This window comes from Ammodytes marinus (genome assembly GCF_949987685.1).
Source record: "Ammodytes marinus genome assembly, contig: scaffold_57, whole genome shotgun sequence".
Lineage (NCBI taxonomy): Eukaryota > Metazoa > Chordata > Actinopteri > Uranoscopiformes > Ammodytidae > Ammodytes > Ammodytes marinus.
Genome location: NW_027648588.1, coordinates 46,260 through 63,081, shown reverse-complemented (window position 1 = coordinate 63,081; position 16,822 = coordinate 46,260). Strand labels below are relative to the sequence as shown.

Here is a 16,822-nt window from a genome sequence, read left to right as displayed (position 1 = left end):
TCTACTGTGTATTATGTATTTTAATCTTGCCCCTGTAAAGCACTTTGAATGGCCTTGTGTCTGAATTGTGCTATAGAAATAAACTTGCCTTGCCTAGTATAATCTCTGCGTTTTAGCCTTCATGCTTTTTGAAAATGCCTTCCAGGAAGACAGTCTCCATACATTACATGAAGATGTTAGGGAAGATTCTTAGTTTCAGGGGAGGTGGCCGTCATCCGCTTTAAAACACAAACACTAAATCTCAATAGTTTCTTTCTTTGGTTAAACTGGGACTTCTATTCAGTTGCTTCTTATCCTAAATCGACTTACAAGTGATGTGAAACCCCACTCCAGTCCAGTTCTAAAGAAATCCAGCTACTGAGTATCAATCAGGCACAACCCTATAAAAATAACTAGAACTATCTTTTGAGTGCTGCGAAAAGACTAATCGGACCATAAGTGATCTCTTGTAAGCCTACTCTTCTTAAATGTATAGCTATAATCCTTGACTATGTTCCCCTCAAACAGTACTATAATAAATACAGAGAATAAACTATTGTCCACAGTTCCACAGATTTGGCAGCATTTGTCTCGGGTCTCTGTAAACCACTTTGGTTTGATTCATGGTGGAAAAAATATTGTTTCGCCCCAGGTCTGGTGCTTAATAAATCATGCCCAAAGTGTCTCACAAACTCAAACTGTTAATAAATGTTAGTTACATAATGATTCCTCTCAAAGAACTTCTGAAAAATATTCTGAAAAAAACGCCAACTGTATTTCATATATGTGTCGCTGAGGAGAACCATTATTCCTCTAGAACTACTTGGTATAAGTTCATATCAATCACAATGCAACACGAATACAAGCAAAGTCAAACGGCTAAAGATTAATTAAAAAAGGTGGAGTCAGCGATTCTGGAGAATTATCGTTTTAAAATCACAATTTGTCAAAATCAGTAAATATGGGGGCGCCCTTAGCTCAGTTGGTTGGGCGTCCCCCCCCCATGGGCCTCGGCCAGCAGCGGACCCGGGTTCGATTCCAGCCCGCGGTCGTTCTCTGCATGTCACTCCCCTCTTTGCCCCATTTCAACTCTGTCTCTACACTATCAGTAAAGCATAAAAATGCCAAAAATATCTTTCAAAAATAAATAAATTAAAAAAATCAGTAAATATCTCCTCATGATCCGCTACCTGCGTGCTGAAAAAAAACGTGTCAATAAACAGCTTAGGCTCTGTAAACTCTTCCTTAAACAAATCATATGTAAACAAAGGAGGCCCACTGTAGCTAGCAGCGTGCCCGATTACAGAGCCTAGGCTGTGTATTAACACTGGATTTATTTTAGGCGCATACACAGTACGGACAGGTAACAGATCATGCTACCTGTCATACTAAAAATGTATTTTGACAACAAGCGTTCTCCAAAATCACTTACTCCACCTCTAAGTGTTTCAATACAAATCCACAAGCATCTTATGTTAACGCTAAAGGTGAAATTTGAAGAAAAAAAAACAGCGTCTAACATGCAAAAGGATTATTTTGACGCTAAGTGAAATAAAAGTAGTGAAAGGGTTAAAGGGGAAACACAGCGAGCAGAGAGAACTTGCCTGTAGGGAATTGCATCAGAGGATGAAGTTGAGCTTTAGAAGGAGAAGGTTCATCTGTGGAAGAAACAGGAGAAAAGCAGAAAGTAGAAAAAGAGCATTGAGTCAGTAAGGAAGCCCAGAGGAGCAAGACCAAGGAAAGCAAAGATACACAGCAAGAACTGGAGTGTTGATTTCAACTCCCTAAGTGTTACTTTTTGTGTTGATTAGTGTTCAGTGTTGGGATTGAGCTCCTCCCCTCATTTCACTGCATTCAGTTTCAGTTTCAGTCAGTAAGAAAGCTCAGAAGAGAAAGATCAAGGAAAGTAAAGATAGAAATGTCTCCAGGATTAATTTAGAGTTTTAAGATGTAGCAGGTCTCAGTTCAGTTGAGTTTTATTTTGTCATTGTTTGTATTTTTTTTCAGCGAAATGTTGTCAGGGCAAAACACAAACAGGCATAAAGTTTTAGTTGTCCACCAATTCATACATTTCTTTGAAGTGAAATTGTATGATTTTGGTTGGTTTTCTATTAAGTCTAGTTCGTTTTGGTACAAGACAGGAATGTAGCAGAGGGGCGTGTATGAAGGAGCAGTGTCAGAAATGTCAAGGCAGAAGTCGTTCTGATTGGCCAGACATTTAGCGTTAGAAAAATGTGAACAGGAAATGGACATGCAACTTCTAAGCAGGGTTTGACAGGCTGTGTTCTAATTCACATACTTCCCTAATATTTAGGATGTACAAAGTCATGTTGTGAATGTTTGCCGAAAAATACCAGGATGCCCTATACACTCGGTCGCAATTTATATGGAACGGATATATAAGCAAGAGGGTCAAGTTCAAGGAGCAATATAATGACGAAATATATTGTATAAGAATGTAATGCGAGAGGTATTTGTAAATTATTTTTAAAGACCTACTTCACCGGTGGAAATATGAATATGTATTGAACTCTGCACATTTATACTACATAGGATCTCAAACATTTTAGAAATCAGTTCATCCTAGCCTGAGAAAAGGCAGAAAGAGTGTGTTATGGTCTCACTGTCTAACCCTACATTTTCCCATGTGTGACGTCACACATGGGAAAATGTAGGGTTAGGATGAACAGGACAGCTGGGTCAAGGGACAAAAAACCTCATTCATTATATTATAATAGCGATTTTATAATGATAGAAGAACGCCGGTTCCGTATGGGTGAAGTATTCCTTTAAATAGTGTCAACAAATGCCCGCGCAGGCAGCTCATAACACAACGCCTTTTGCTTCACCTCCTGAAAGTGGGTCGGATCAAGTTCTCACTGCAACGGATCATGTTCTCACTAGAATCGCACTAAGGTTCTCTTGGAAACGGTCCCAGACAGTCGTTTTGAACCAAACCAGAATATATAATGCAGCATTTACAACTGCACAACAGAACTATGTTAAAAAGGTGTATCAGGTGTATCCAGTGATTCTGGAGAACGCTTGTTGTCAAAAAAATGTATATGTAGTGTTTTTTTTTTTTTTTTTTGAGGGGGCAGGAAATATAAGATACTCTTCACCCTGCCTCCTTTTCGTCACGGTTTTATGGATTGTACATGTGAGAATGTTGAAATGAGTTTTGTTGGAAGACATCCATGGACGAAATAAATATAAATCAATCGAAAAAAAATAAGTGCATATCTCCTCAAGCTACCTGTCCAACAAAGGGGGCCCACATAGCTAGTAACATGCCCTTTTACAGAGCCTAGGCTGTGTATTAACAGTACACACAATTTTTCCTTCAGTGCACACAGAGTACGGACAGGTAGAATACTTCAGGAGATATCCACCGATTTTGACAAGAAGCAATTTCGACTACAAGCATTCTCCAAAACCGCAGACTCCACATTTAACATTGCAGTGGGTGGCGAAAGCGTTCCTTAATCACACAGCTGCACTGAAGTTAAGGGAAACCAAAAGGGGGACACATGGGAGCCTCCAGGGGTATTTTTAACCCAGTTTTTAAAATACTTGTCTCCAGAAACTAAGGGAACCAGTTTGTGTGGCACTGAGGGCAGGAATGAAATCTCTCTCTGCGCTACACGTCAGTCAAGAGAGGAAAGAGATACTGTCCATGTATGAATAGCTCACGCAACATGTTCTCCGAGGTATTTGTCAAAGGCTGAAGGTTTCGTGTTGTAGATTCTAAAGATAAAGATTCTGAAACTTGACAACAAAGAGGAAGTGGGAACACACACACACACACACACACACACACACACACACACACACACACACACACACACACACACACACACACACACACACACACACACACACACACACACACACACACACACACACACACACACACACACACACACACACACACACACACACGCACACGCACACGCACACGCACACGCGCACACGCACACGCACACACACACACACACACACACACACACACACACACACGTCGCCTCAGATAAGGAAGTGGTCATATTTCATGGGTTCGGTTTGTAAGGATATTGAAACCAATGATCATCTATTTCCCAAAAGCATTTATTCTCAAACGTTTTGTCTTGAATGTACAGTACACGACTGTCTCCACCCAATGGCTTTCCAGCTTAAAAACATCTCGATGATGTCATATTACACAGTGCCCCTTTAAAAAGGTGCAGAGTGTAATATGACATCATGAAGAAAGTTCTAGAAAAGTCTAGAAAGTTCTAGAATGCAACGCTCCCTGGGTAACCCCACCCCTTTTGAATAATAACAGAAGTTACAGTGGCCTTCAAGGACAAGAACTATTCTAAATTATAAACAATGCACCTGATGACATTCCAACTATGATGCTTCCAACATGGCGGCGCCCATGCCTTGGTCCAAGGTATGGAGAAATATGGACATATATGAGACCCTTTCTAAGGGGAAAAATAATAAATCTAAAAATGTTCAGCTATTATGCACTAAATTAAACATACTTATGGATATTATAATTATTTTCTACAAAGTCTGCTAGGAAATAAAACCCAAAATTCTACACACTGCAGGTTTAAAGCCATCTTTGTACATAAAAACTGTTTTTTTTTAAACAACAACTTCATAAATTTGAATCGAAGGGAGAAACCTTCACCTCTATGTCAGAGTGTTGTTCAAATACTTTTAAAACGCATTAAGACATCGTGACTCCGGTGATGTTGCCAAAACGAAAATTGAGTCAGCTCAGTCTCTCAGCCTGTGTGTGTGTGTGTGTGTTAGTCGAACCAAAACGCTTGTAAAAGGCAAATGATGCTGAATCACATTAACAACAGCGCTGAAAAACATTCTTGTTACTGGTTCTTTTTACAAGAGCAACTAAATACTGGTGCATTTAAAACACTTAATGTGGCAGGACACTAAATAAGGAATGAACAAAAGGGACTATTGTTCTCGAAACTCCCACTAGTAACAACTTCGACTCAATTACATACGAGTCTGCACTGAGTGGGAGCTGCTTTTAATCTCATTTACATGTTGTTACCCTCATAGCATAATTACTTAAAGGTGCAGTGTGTAATATGACATCATCAAGTAAATTCTAGAAAGTTCTAGAATGCAACGCTCCCTGGGTAACCCCACCCCTTTTGAATAACGACAGAAGCTACAGTGGCCATCAAGGACAAGAACTAAATTTTAAACAATGCACCTGATGACATTCCAACTATGACACTTCCAAAATGGCGGTGACAAGGCCTTGGTCCAAAGTATGGAGAAATATGGACATATATGAGACCCTTTGTAAGGGAAAAAATAATAATTCTAAAAAAAATTCAGCTATTATGCACCAAATTAAACGTACTTAAGGATATTATAATTATTTTCTCCAAAATCTGCTAGGAAATAAAACCCAAAATTCTACACAATGCAGGTTTAAATCATATTTACTCTACATCTACTTTACCCTACTCTATAACCCTTAAACTATGACTAAGGCAATTATCCTATTAGGCTAACGAAAAGTAGATGTAGAGTAGAGTAGAAGTAGATGTAGAATAGAGTAAATATGATTTAGGCAATTATGCTATGAGGTTAACAATGTGTATATTGACAATAAAAGGCATTCCGATTCTCATTTCTCCCTCAAATCACAAAAAAAAGGTATTTTACCCAAACCATTCAGCGCTAATGTCGGCTACAAAACAAGACAAATCCAGCATTTTATCGACACCACAATTCCCGTTTCAATTTCCCCATTGCATTCTGGGAAAATGTGGCTATATAGTACATCTTTTCTGCATATAAAAAAATATATATAAAGTTGCATATTAGACATGTGGCCTAAAGGCTTCAGATAAACACAGCATCAACATTAAGAGAATATGAAGCACGATGAACTCATTAGGTTATGATAAAGGTTTAACATAATCAAGGATATTTGCTGCTTTGATAAATGATTAGAGGTTTAGTCATGTAAACAATCAGGCACAAATCTGCATCAAAACAAAAGCATTTTGAGTTGATTTCTTAGTTTATTGGCTTAAAAAATATGTTTTTGATCTAATAATGTGAATTTGATTTGGCCAAAATGATTTGTCATATTAGGCCCGTTATTATTTTAATGTTACCTCTGCTGTTAAGGCTCCAGCCATGAAGAAGACCTGTAGGATTGAACCAATGACATGTTTATTTAACAAATGGACTCCACTTATAAAGCTCTTTTATCTGGTTTTTCACAGACTCAAAGCGCTTTACATTGTTTTGTACACATTCACCCAATCACACACACATTCATACACCGATAACAGCAGCAGCTACCACGCAGGGTGCAAGCTAACTCTCGGGAGCAATTCGGGGTTCAATGTCTTGCCCAAGGACACTTCGACATGTGGCGGGTAGACGGGGGATCGAACCTCCGACCCTGCACTCCAGAGGCGACCTCCCTGCCCACTTCGCCACTACCACCCCTAATTTAACATTGAAGCTATCGTGTGTAACTTTTTCATATAAATTAATATCGGTTACATTCAAGCCGTCGCCAAATGAGTTGACACAAAGTTGATTAGCATTGGATAAGTAGTCTCAAGAATCACTGAATCCACCTTTAAGTAGAAAAATGGGTTTAGTCGTACTCTATAAACCATTTTCTTTTCCAAGAGATCTGATCGGAATATCCGGAACAATACAGAATGTAGGAGTCCTAAAATACGGAGACACATGCCCTATTTTAAGAGTTTCTTCTAAATCAGCAAGTTATGAGCTACTCTTAGCCTGAAGGTGTTTTTTTAAATATGGCCACTAATTGAAATATTGGGGGAAAAATACAGATGGGAACACAAGAAAAAGTCCTAAAATTCAGGGGCGCCCTTAGCTCAGTTAGTAGGCCCCCCTCCTCCCCCCCATGGGCCTCGGCCAGCAGCGGACCCGGGTTCGATTCCAGCCCGCGGTCGTTCTCTGCATGTCACTCCCCTCTCTGCCCCATTTCAACTCTGTCTCTACACTATCAATAAAGCATAAAGATGCCCCAAAAAATATCTTAAAAAAAAATATATATATATAAAATCCTAAAATTCGGGGTGACTTGCCCTTATTTCTTTTTTTGTTTCATTTATCTATTGGATTTTTCATGCCCTTATTTCTAATGTAACTTTATTTATTATTATTATTATTATTTTTAATAGTTTCTTCTAGATCAGCAGGTTAGGAGGTACTCTTAAGATGTTTTGTGCCCCCCGATTGAAATATTGGGGGAAAATACAGATGGGAACTGTAGAAAAAGTGGTTTCTTTGCATCTGTAGAATGTACCCGACCGACCCGGTGTGTCATGCCTGGCGATCCGTCTCCTTGAGCTATAAGTATCGACAGTGATATACGACTACAGCCCACCACGTCACCTGCTGCCTTCTGGCAACGTAAAGAACTCAATGTACCACTCGCTCTGTATATGACTCTCCTCTATGCAGGGTCCATACAGCTCTTAAAGAATATAATTAAAAATAATTTTCTTTTTTTTTTCCAAGGAGGTAAAGTTTTAAATATATATATATACTGTAAATATGGGGGATAAAACATAAACATACATCGACAACGACCTAATAAAGCTATTGGAAAAACTATTTACTATAGTATTTTATAGACGGCCCCTAAATAAGTCTGGTCAATATAGAGAAAATCCAGCATTCTCCAGTATTGTTTCTCAGATTTCAAACTTTGAAAAAAAATAAAAATAATATATATTTAGAATCAAACATTTTCCTAATTTTCCAGACGCTTTTCGATCCCCGTCTATCGTCAGTAAACAGGATCAAATTTAAGCAAAGCCGAAACAGCGCCGGTTCCTTTGTTTAGTTTAATGACAGACAACAGGATGTTCAGTCTCCGCTGCAGTCTGCTGTCTGCAAAACCAACAGTTATGTAACTCTGCTTCAAAAAATACATTTAACTATATGTGGACAAAATTCATTATGAGATTTCAGGGAAAGCAGAGAAGTTTAAACAGATATGTCAGCCTTTCCTGGACTATATAACAGTACTGAAGGGACCTACATGACACCTCAGAGAAGTTTAAACAGATATGTCAGCCTTTCCTGGACTATATAACAGTACTGAAGGGACCTACATGACACCTCGTTGACGTTTTATTTTCTGCTTAACATTTGCCTTTAGTTTAAACAATTGTTTATTTTTTATTAAAATCTAAATAAATATGTATTTCTCCAGATTTTATAGAAAAGTAGAAGCATAGAAGTATTTTTTATTTTTATTTTTTTTGCATTTTTATGCTTTATTGATAGTGTAGAGACAGAGTTGAAATGGGGCAGAGAGGGGAGTGACATGCAGAGGCTGGAATCGAACCCGGGTCCGCTGCTGGCCGAGGCCCAAAGGGGGGGGGGGGACGCCCTACCAACTGAGCTAAGGGCGCCCCAGAAGCAAATATTTGTGTCATTTATTTAAATTTAAAAAAGTCAAAACCAGTAGTTTAAGATTCAGCTTTTGCCTTATAAAGAACAATAAATATTTGGCACATTTTACTTTCCGATCTGATCAGGACAATCCCCCGCGGCTACATATCAGTTTCTCTGTTTATCCCAGCGACGGATTAAAACCAGAATAACATGTGGTTGTTCATTCTCATCATATTTAGCAGTTTAGCGCCAGCTGCTGTGATAGAAGAGTGATGGAGGGGTGTGTGTGTGTGTGTGTGTGTGTGTGTGTGTGTGTGTGTGTGTGTGTGTGTGTGTGTGTGTGTGTGTGTGTGTCTGTGTGTGTGTGCGTGTGTGCGTGTGTGTGTGTGTGGACATTTTTGGAGAGGGATGACATTTTGGATGGTTGTCACTTTGGGACAGGCCTTTAAAAGGCTGTTTGAGGGTTAACAGTAACACTAGGTTTTAAGGTTCAGGTATGAATTAGGTTTATGTTAGGGTTAGTGTAAGGGTTGGAGTTAGGCATTTAGTTTAGATGGTTAGGGTTAGGGGCTAGGGAATGCATTATGTCAATGAGTGTCCTCACAAGTATAGCCGTACCAACATGTGTGTGGATTTAACCCTATTAAAATCCAGCCCTCACCAGGATACCCAGCTCAAAAACAAAAACAACAGTGAGCTTTAAGCCTGTGTGACTGCTGTGTGTGTGTGTGTGTGTGTCTGACTGTGTGTGTATCTGTGTGTGTGTGTGTGTGTGTGTGTGTGTGTGTGTGTGTGTGTGTGTGTGTGTGTGTGCGTGTGCGTGTGTGTGTGCGCCTGTGTAATCCACCTGAATACATCAACAGCGCTCTACACAAACACACACTGACGGATGTAGGTGACCCACAAAAACACTCGATGTGAGCCAGCGACGGACAACTCACTCGTCTGACAGTCACACAAGACAAAACTGACTTTAAAACGTGACGATACGAATCCAAATTTCTTGTAACAATTGCAAAAGTATTCCCACTAACGCTGTAACTAACAATTTAGTCTCATTATCAGTTCTCTGCCGACAATTTCCGCCATCAATCGACTCATAATTTGGTTGAGAAAGCTGCGAAATATGACCATTAACATATTCTATACGAGGCAAAAGCATAATTAAGTTTATTGCCAAGAATGCTAAAAGACACCTGGTATTTGGAAAGCGGACAATTTGCCTGCTTCTGTCTAAACTTGTGCTGATAAAATACCGCGCTCACACACCCCTAACCAACTGCTTTTGTGTTAGCCATTAGCTTTCGATGGACTATTACTGTTGCACGTCTGTTTTTACCCATGAAAACCATTCAAATTACTTGGGTTGCGTTCCGAATCGCCTCCTCTTTCTTTTTTCTATTCTACATACTACATCCGACGATAAAAAGAATCTAGTTAGGATGCAGTAGGCATACTATTGGGACATACTTTACTCTCTTATTTCATCATAACATTGCGCCTTGATCTTGCCTCTTGCTTTTATATCCGTCGCATCCCCGTTTGTTTTCATATGGAGGCTTCGTCGATGTGACGTCACTTCACGTGCGCACTGGATTGCGGGTCAGAATCGCCCAAATAGGATGCACTTTTCAACACTAACAATCTTGGCCGCATGAAGTAGGACATCCGGGTACTTCTAACCATCCTAAATCTGGCCACAAGAATCGGGACATCCTAAATCTTTTTTCTACATACTATATAGTAGAAAGTATGCGATTCGGAACGCAACCTTGGTCTCTGTCTCTCTAATTTGAACTGTGCAGTAATATAGGCTAGAACATTCAGGATGCTTCGAGAATCAATTTGCGTTGGAGTAATTTACGGTGCATAGTCAATAAATTGTATCGTAAGGCAAGATGATATTCACACCCCCTCCAGTTATAGATTTAAAGAGAGAGAAATGCAGCCCCGGAAAAAAAGAAAACAAGAGACCAGTCTGGATTTTTTCTTCAATCTTCATCTCTACATTACTTATTGAAAATGCTCTAAATGACAATATATTGAATTGTGAATTTGGTAGAAATGTTGTCAGTACTTTAAATATTATAAAATCAAAATGTTCATTCTACTCAAACATATGCCTCAAAACTAGAGACACTGAACATTTGGAGTGTTCTCAATTTTTTTCCAGAGCTGTATAATATATTCAATCAGAGTAGCCTTAAAGGGACACTGTGTAACATTTTTAAGTAATTTATTAGCTAAAATCAATATCCTCATTCATAAATATGTCCTCATTGGTGTAAAATCACCTCTGCCAATAATCTGAATTATCCTCCTGAGCGGAGAATTACAAATATGAATATTACATTTTGTACATTGAGCGGGCAAGTCTTATGGAGGCATCCATGTTTTTGGAATGTTATCAGGTGCATTGTTTAGAATTTAGAATTGTTCTTGAAGGCCACTGTAGCTTCTGTTATTATTCTAAAGGGGTGGGGTTACCCAGGGAGCGTTGCATTCTAGAACTTTCTTGATGATGTCATATTACACAGTGCCCCTTTAAACCAAGCTTTCATTTAACCCTTAACCCAAAATAACGAAACTCACATGTTGGAACCTGAGTGATTAAATATGTTAAGAGGAGCTGGATCAAACCGTCCTGTTTATGTTGTTGTTTTTTTATCATGATTAATGTATTTTCTTTTAACATTGATGTCAGGGGTCTACAGATGAAAAATAGCCTTTTGGTTAATTCTGGCATTTTTAACCCATATGTGATCATGTGTTTTATTAATGTGCATTGTCCCCCTTCTTAAATAAACTGAATCAAACAGAAAACTGGGACGGTACTTATCTTAATAAAAAAAAAGAAAGGTTAGGTCATCGTTTTTTCCTCTGTCTCCATCAGTGGAGGCCGAGTAGCCCCACCCTGATGCTGCTGCTGGGGGTAAGGAGGGTGTGGTGCTGTGTGTGTGAGTGTGGTGAGAGAGGGGGGGGGGGGGGGGTCGGAGGGGGTAAAGACTGGCCTGTTTACCTCCTAGCTAACAAACAGCACCATCGTTATCATTTTATTATAACTGCACATTTCATCGGATGGTTATCACTGGAAAATAATGTGCAAAATAAACACCAGTGTTGAAATGTGTCCTTCATTTATACACCTATAACTTATTATGATTATTTATTAGTCATAGCCGTCATTTTATTTTTTTACTTTAACTCTCATTGCGGTTTTGATCAAATGTATGTGCTTAAACAGGAAAAAAAATTAAATTAGAATTGTAATATGATCATTAGAAAGTTAATCTAGAAATACCTGGAATACTGAATGACTAAATGAACTGCAAAGATTGTAGAAAATATAACCTCACTTTTCGACCCATGTGTTCGTGCTTCCGATGGTTAACTCTATTCTATTCTATTCTATGTACAGTCATGATACAAATATAGGTTTGAAGGGGTCAGGAGTTATAAAAAGGACATGGTTAACTGATTTCATATGCTATTTGAATAGTCACTGTACTGTATCCATGTAGCCTAAAACAGTAAAACGATTAGATAGATAGATAGATAGATAGATAGATAGATAGATAGATAGATAGATAGATAGATAGATAGATAGATAGATAAACGCCAGTGTATGGGCGTGAGCAGGTTGAGGCCTAGCGCTTGTGGGGGGGTTTGGGGTGTTGGTTTGGGGGACAGGGAGGGGGGGTATGCACCATACAGACACGCACCAGAATATATAAAACATGAGCCAGAATAAACATCATTTAAAGCTATATTTAAAAGCATGGATGTGGTCTGGAAGAGACAGGGAGTGGACAGAGTAGCGGATTCCTTTGTTGTGACTTAATCTCGTGGCCTTGTTTCCAATATCGGACATTATCTCGCCTTATTTACTACTGTATATCACATACAACACAACGCAGTTAATCTCATAAAACTGCCACCATTACTACGCCTATAATAAAATAGAGTAAATGTCCCGTTATCAAACCATCATATGAAATGTAGCGTGTACCTGATACATGCAAAACAGGTGTAACCCACAATCCACACAGCATCAGGCCTGGTTTGTCTAATTGTAGAATAAATACATATTTGTAAACCTAATATAGCCTCTAATACAATGATTTAGTCCATTTTGTCTTTGTATATTTACATTTCGTCTATTTGTAATAATAAAAATAAAAAAATTAAACTGTCCGAAAATGGAACCATTAGCATAGTTAGCACAGAACAGATGGGCGCTGACACAACAACCAAATCAATACCGGCCTGAAATGCGCAAATATATTCACGTTAACTGACTTTAAAATACACGGACTGATGCTAAAATAATTAAGGAAGTTGATAATCTAGCTGTGATTGTGATATTTACAGGGAAAATAGACGAAATAGTGAAAAACAGCGGGTCCGCCTCATGCTGTCTGACAGACCCTACGCTCACGTCACCAGCGAGCTAACCGGCTAGCCATCACCGTGACGGGGCACTTATAATGTCTACAAGATGCTATTTAATGGCCCACATTTACTTTAAGCGACATTTTAGGTTTTAGATGGTTATTTAAAATGTTATCACGCCGACATAAAGTTGGTTGTACCGATATAAAGATGGTTAAATGGTATAACGGTAGCAGTATTAAAAAAGGTAGCGCTAGAAGCCGCCTATCTACCTACGGTTAGTGCGGTTAGGATTTCATCACCACCGTAAAAAAAAAAGAGAAATCCGGTCAAATAAGAAACGCTAAATCAAATGTAACAACGCTAAAAGATGATAATCGTTTGTATTAATCAAGTTAGATCGTTCAAAGTTAGCTAACAGGCTGATTTTTGGGCATTTTCCCCAGGTTTAGACGCCTGTCTACCAAGGAGTGCGGTCAGGATTTCGCGTCACATCAACGTCAAAAAAATGGAGAAATACGGCAAATTAAAAAACATAAAATCAAATCCAACAACGCTACAAGATGCCAATTATTCTTATTTATCTATTTAAATGGTCAAATCTGGGCTAACAGGCGGATTTAGGGTGATTTTCCCTTTAGGTTTAGACACTCACAAGATGCTGGCGCTGGTGGTTCCTCTCTCACCGCAGGTTGCTCTGCTGCCACGGCCGGGGATGGCGCTGCTTTCTGGGGCTCGGGAGGGGCGTCGCTCTCGGGAGTAACAGGTTCCATCTCTGGTTCTGCCTCTGGGACGAATGTTATACTTTCCGGTTCAGCTACAGGGGCGACAACTTCAACGACTTTTTCCTCTTCGTGTACTTCTTCTGGTTCTGGAGTTACAGATTTCTCGGGGGCAGTAAAATCATGAATTGAGGTTGAGTCCGGGGTTGGAATTGAAGGAATTGGTTCTTCTGGGTAGTCGTCATGGACTTGCTCTGGCTCTTCTTCCTCCTCCACCGCTTCTGCTGTTAATGTTTCAACCAGGGGCTCCGGAGTGGCTTCACGTGGCGCACTGTCTCCAGCTATGTGCCGCTCCAAAGTTTCCTTAGCCCCGCCGACCAAATCCACGATATCGCCCAAGTCGTACACGTCTGGTTGTGTTGTGGGCTCGGGGTCCAACTCTGGGTCATCGGCCCCCCGAGATGAGGGCTCTGATTCGGGTTCGTAGTGGTGCATCTCGTCTCTGAATAGAGAAGTGCTGGAAGACACTTGATCCACACTGTCTGCCATGTTTTTTTTTCTTCTTTTTTGTTTGTTCTTTACTTCCCCCAAACAAATTTAAACCTTCTGATGACGAACAAAAAGTTTAAAAGTGTCAGTTACCTCTTGTAGGCAGCAAACTTCTCCAGTTTTCTTTACGAAACGGGAGGAAGTTGGGACAAGTGCGCCACACGACAAGCCTTCAGAGTCGGACCCGAGTCTCACAAGAGACACCGTAAAGTTGAGCTGGACATGAAGGGAAGTCGGTTGACCAATCAAATGCCGCTTCATGTTGAGTGACGTCAGGTGTGGCCAATTAGCGCGCGTCTACGTACAAAAAGGGGCGGAGTAAAAACTGACACCTTCGGCTCCTGTAAAGAAAGTTTAGGACTTCGTGTGCTATCCAACAGGGCACACAGTTATGTAATATATTTAACTCTTTAGCCTTGACTCCTCCTGGGATCTCTAGCCAACCCCTAAGACTGGAAAACATTTTACACAAAGAACAAGAAAAGTGATTAGAAGTACGTTAATGTCTACCTGTGACGTACACACATATGCTAGCCTATAAAAACAATGTAATTACTGCAGTAAACTTGTCAACATGATAGTCAAAATCCCTCATTTTAAATCCCTAGTGAAATAAATTGTGCCATTATGAAGAAATACTCTGTTCAAGTGAAATAATTAGCATTCAAAATGTCTCTTGAGCGAAAGTAGGCCTACAGAAACACTTGCATCAAAATGTTCTTAATGGACCTCAGAAAAGCATTACAAATGGTGAAAAAAACTACTTTTATTGCAGGAAACTTGGCAAAACAACAGAAATACTTTTGCATTGTTAGTAAAAGTAGAAGTACCCCAAAGTCTTGTAAACAAAGCATCTGTAAATTAAAAAATGTAACAGTATTGCTATAAAAATATAACTTATTTAAAGTACCTCAGAAATGTCAGACAATGAGCGTAAATGTGTTGAAAGTATAGAATAAAAGTACTTAATTGTCTATTTTTGATGTGCAAAGATCAGCTACAAACATGTTATAAACTCACAACTTCTCCTGTAGTACCCTTAAGCAAAATAACAGTAATACTTTAAAATTCTTAGTAAAAGTAGAAGTACGACAATGTTGAAAATAATTTTTACTGCTTTATTTAGATTGGGGTTGTGAACGCTTTCTCCAAATCTATGCGTACATTTCTTTTTTTAAGTCTAAAATAATAATAATAATAATAATAACAATAATAATAATAATAATAATAATAATAATAATAATAATAATAATAATAATAATAATAATAATAATAATAATAATAATAATAACTAGAACTGCAAGCAGTTTTTACCGGGGGCCAAGCCTCCGACGCAACTCGTCGTCAACCGCCGCGCCGGCCGCTCACTCCGCAGAATCTGCGGATGTAAAGTTTTTGACCGTGGGATGTTCGGTGCGGGAGTTGTATAGGTATCGCTGTTTACGGATGAATTTCGCGAAAGTGCCACGGTGGAACGATGCAGCTCAATTCACAGAACAAGTGGATGTCAAGTTTTTTAATGTGCGATGTGTGGTTGGCGAGTTATGAGCAAAAGCAGATTGTCAGCCTTGACAAAATGGCCGCCGGAGCTAATTGCACAATGTAATGTCAATGGACATGCTAACATTCCCGCCTTTTTTCTTTGATGGAAAAAAAAAATATCTAATTTTATTAAAAAGTCCCTTACACATTAATATTTCTTGGCCATATTTTTTATATAGACTCGTGTATGCCCCTTGATGGTTTCCCGTGAGTTTTAAGAAAATTCCTCTGGCCAATTAGGAGATATGAAATTTCCTAATTTATGGCGCCCCCTTATGGCAAAATTCTCCAAATTTTTTATTGAACGCAATTAAGGGTAGCCCCAACATATGTCTAAAATTTGGACTTGATCCGACTTATGATTTTGGATTTATGAATTTCTACGTAAAACGTAGCTAATCAACAAATATTCAAAGCACTACCGTTTCGTTATCGATGGTCGGATCAAAATTATTTCAAGAAAATCTTTTCCGTGTGGGTCGGTAGATGTTCTGTGCAAACTTTGGTGTCAATTGTCCAAAAATTGTGGGAGGAGTAGCGAAAAGTCAGTTTTGCAGTTTTCGCGATTTTGCGAAAAATCTATAATATCGCAAATGGGCGTGGCCTATGCCAAATGATGCAGCTGACTCCAGTGAATATGTGGATATAAAGTTTTTGACTGTGGGACGTTCGGTGTGGGAGTTATGACCCCAAAGGCGTTTTCCTTCGTTGTAGCGCCAACTAGTGGCCGGCGTGTCTGATTTTTTTGGTCAGCTGAGAGGCCGGGGGTCTGAACTAATGATTCTAGTGGCATGTCCCAACCCGTTACGGTTTGGGCTGCAGCACCATTTTTACACCGTTTTTCCGAGAAAAATAAAAAGAATAATAATAATAACTAGAACTGCAAGCAGTTTTTACCGGGGGCCAAGCCTCCGACGCAACTCGTCGTCAACCGCCGCGCCGGCCGCTCACTCCGCAGAATCTGCGGATGTAAAGTTTTTGACCGTGGGATGTTCGGTGCGGGAGTTGTATAGGTATCGCTGTTTACGGATGAATTTCGCGAAAGTGCCACGGTGGAACGATGCAGCTCAATTCACAGAACAAGTGGATGTCAGGTTTTTTAATGTGCGATGTGTGGTTGGCGAGTTATGAGCAAAAGCAGATTGTCAGCCTTGACAAAATGGCCGCCGGAGCTAATTGCACAATGTAATGTCAATGGACATGCTAAC

General features: G+C 39.4%; 1 protein-coding gene across 1 annotated transcript in view; it reads right to left on the bottom strand.

The window, feature by feature from the left end:
• LOC307270308 (uncharacterized protein) overlaps positions 1-14,268 on the bottom strand; it is a 41,761-nt gene extending 27,493 nt beyond the window's left edge. The window contains exons 1-3 of the mRNA XM_080054198.1: positions 13,457-14,268; positions 6,132-6,164; positions 1,584-1,637 (exon numbers count right to left, since the gene is read on the bottom strand). Coding sequence (XP_079910324.1) covers positions 1,584-1,637; positions 6,132-6,164; positions 13,457-14,072 — 703 coding nt within the window. The 5' untranslated portion in view covers positions 14,073-14,268. The remainder of the gene's footprint in view (positions 1-1,583; positions 1,638-6,131; positions 6,165-13,456) is intronic.
• Between the last annotated feature and the right edge of the window lie 2,554 nt (positions 14,269-16,822).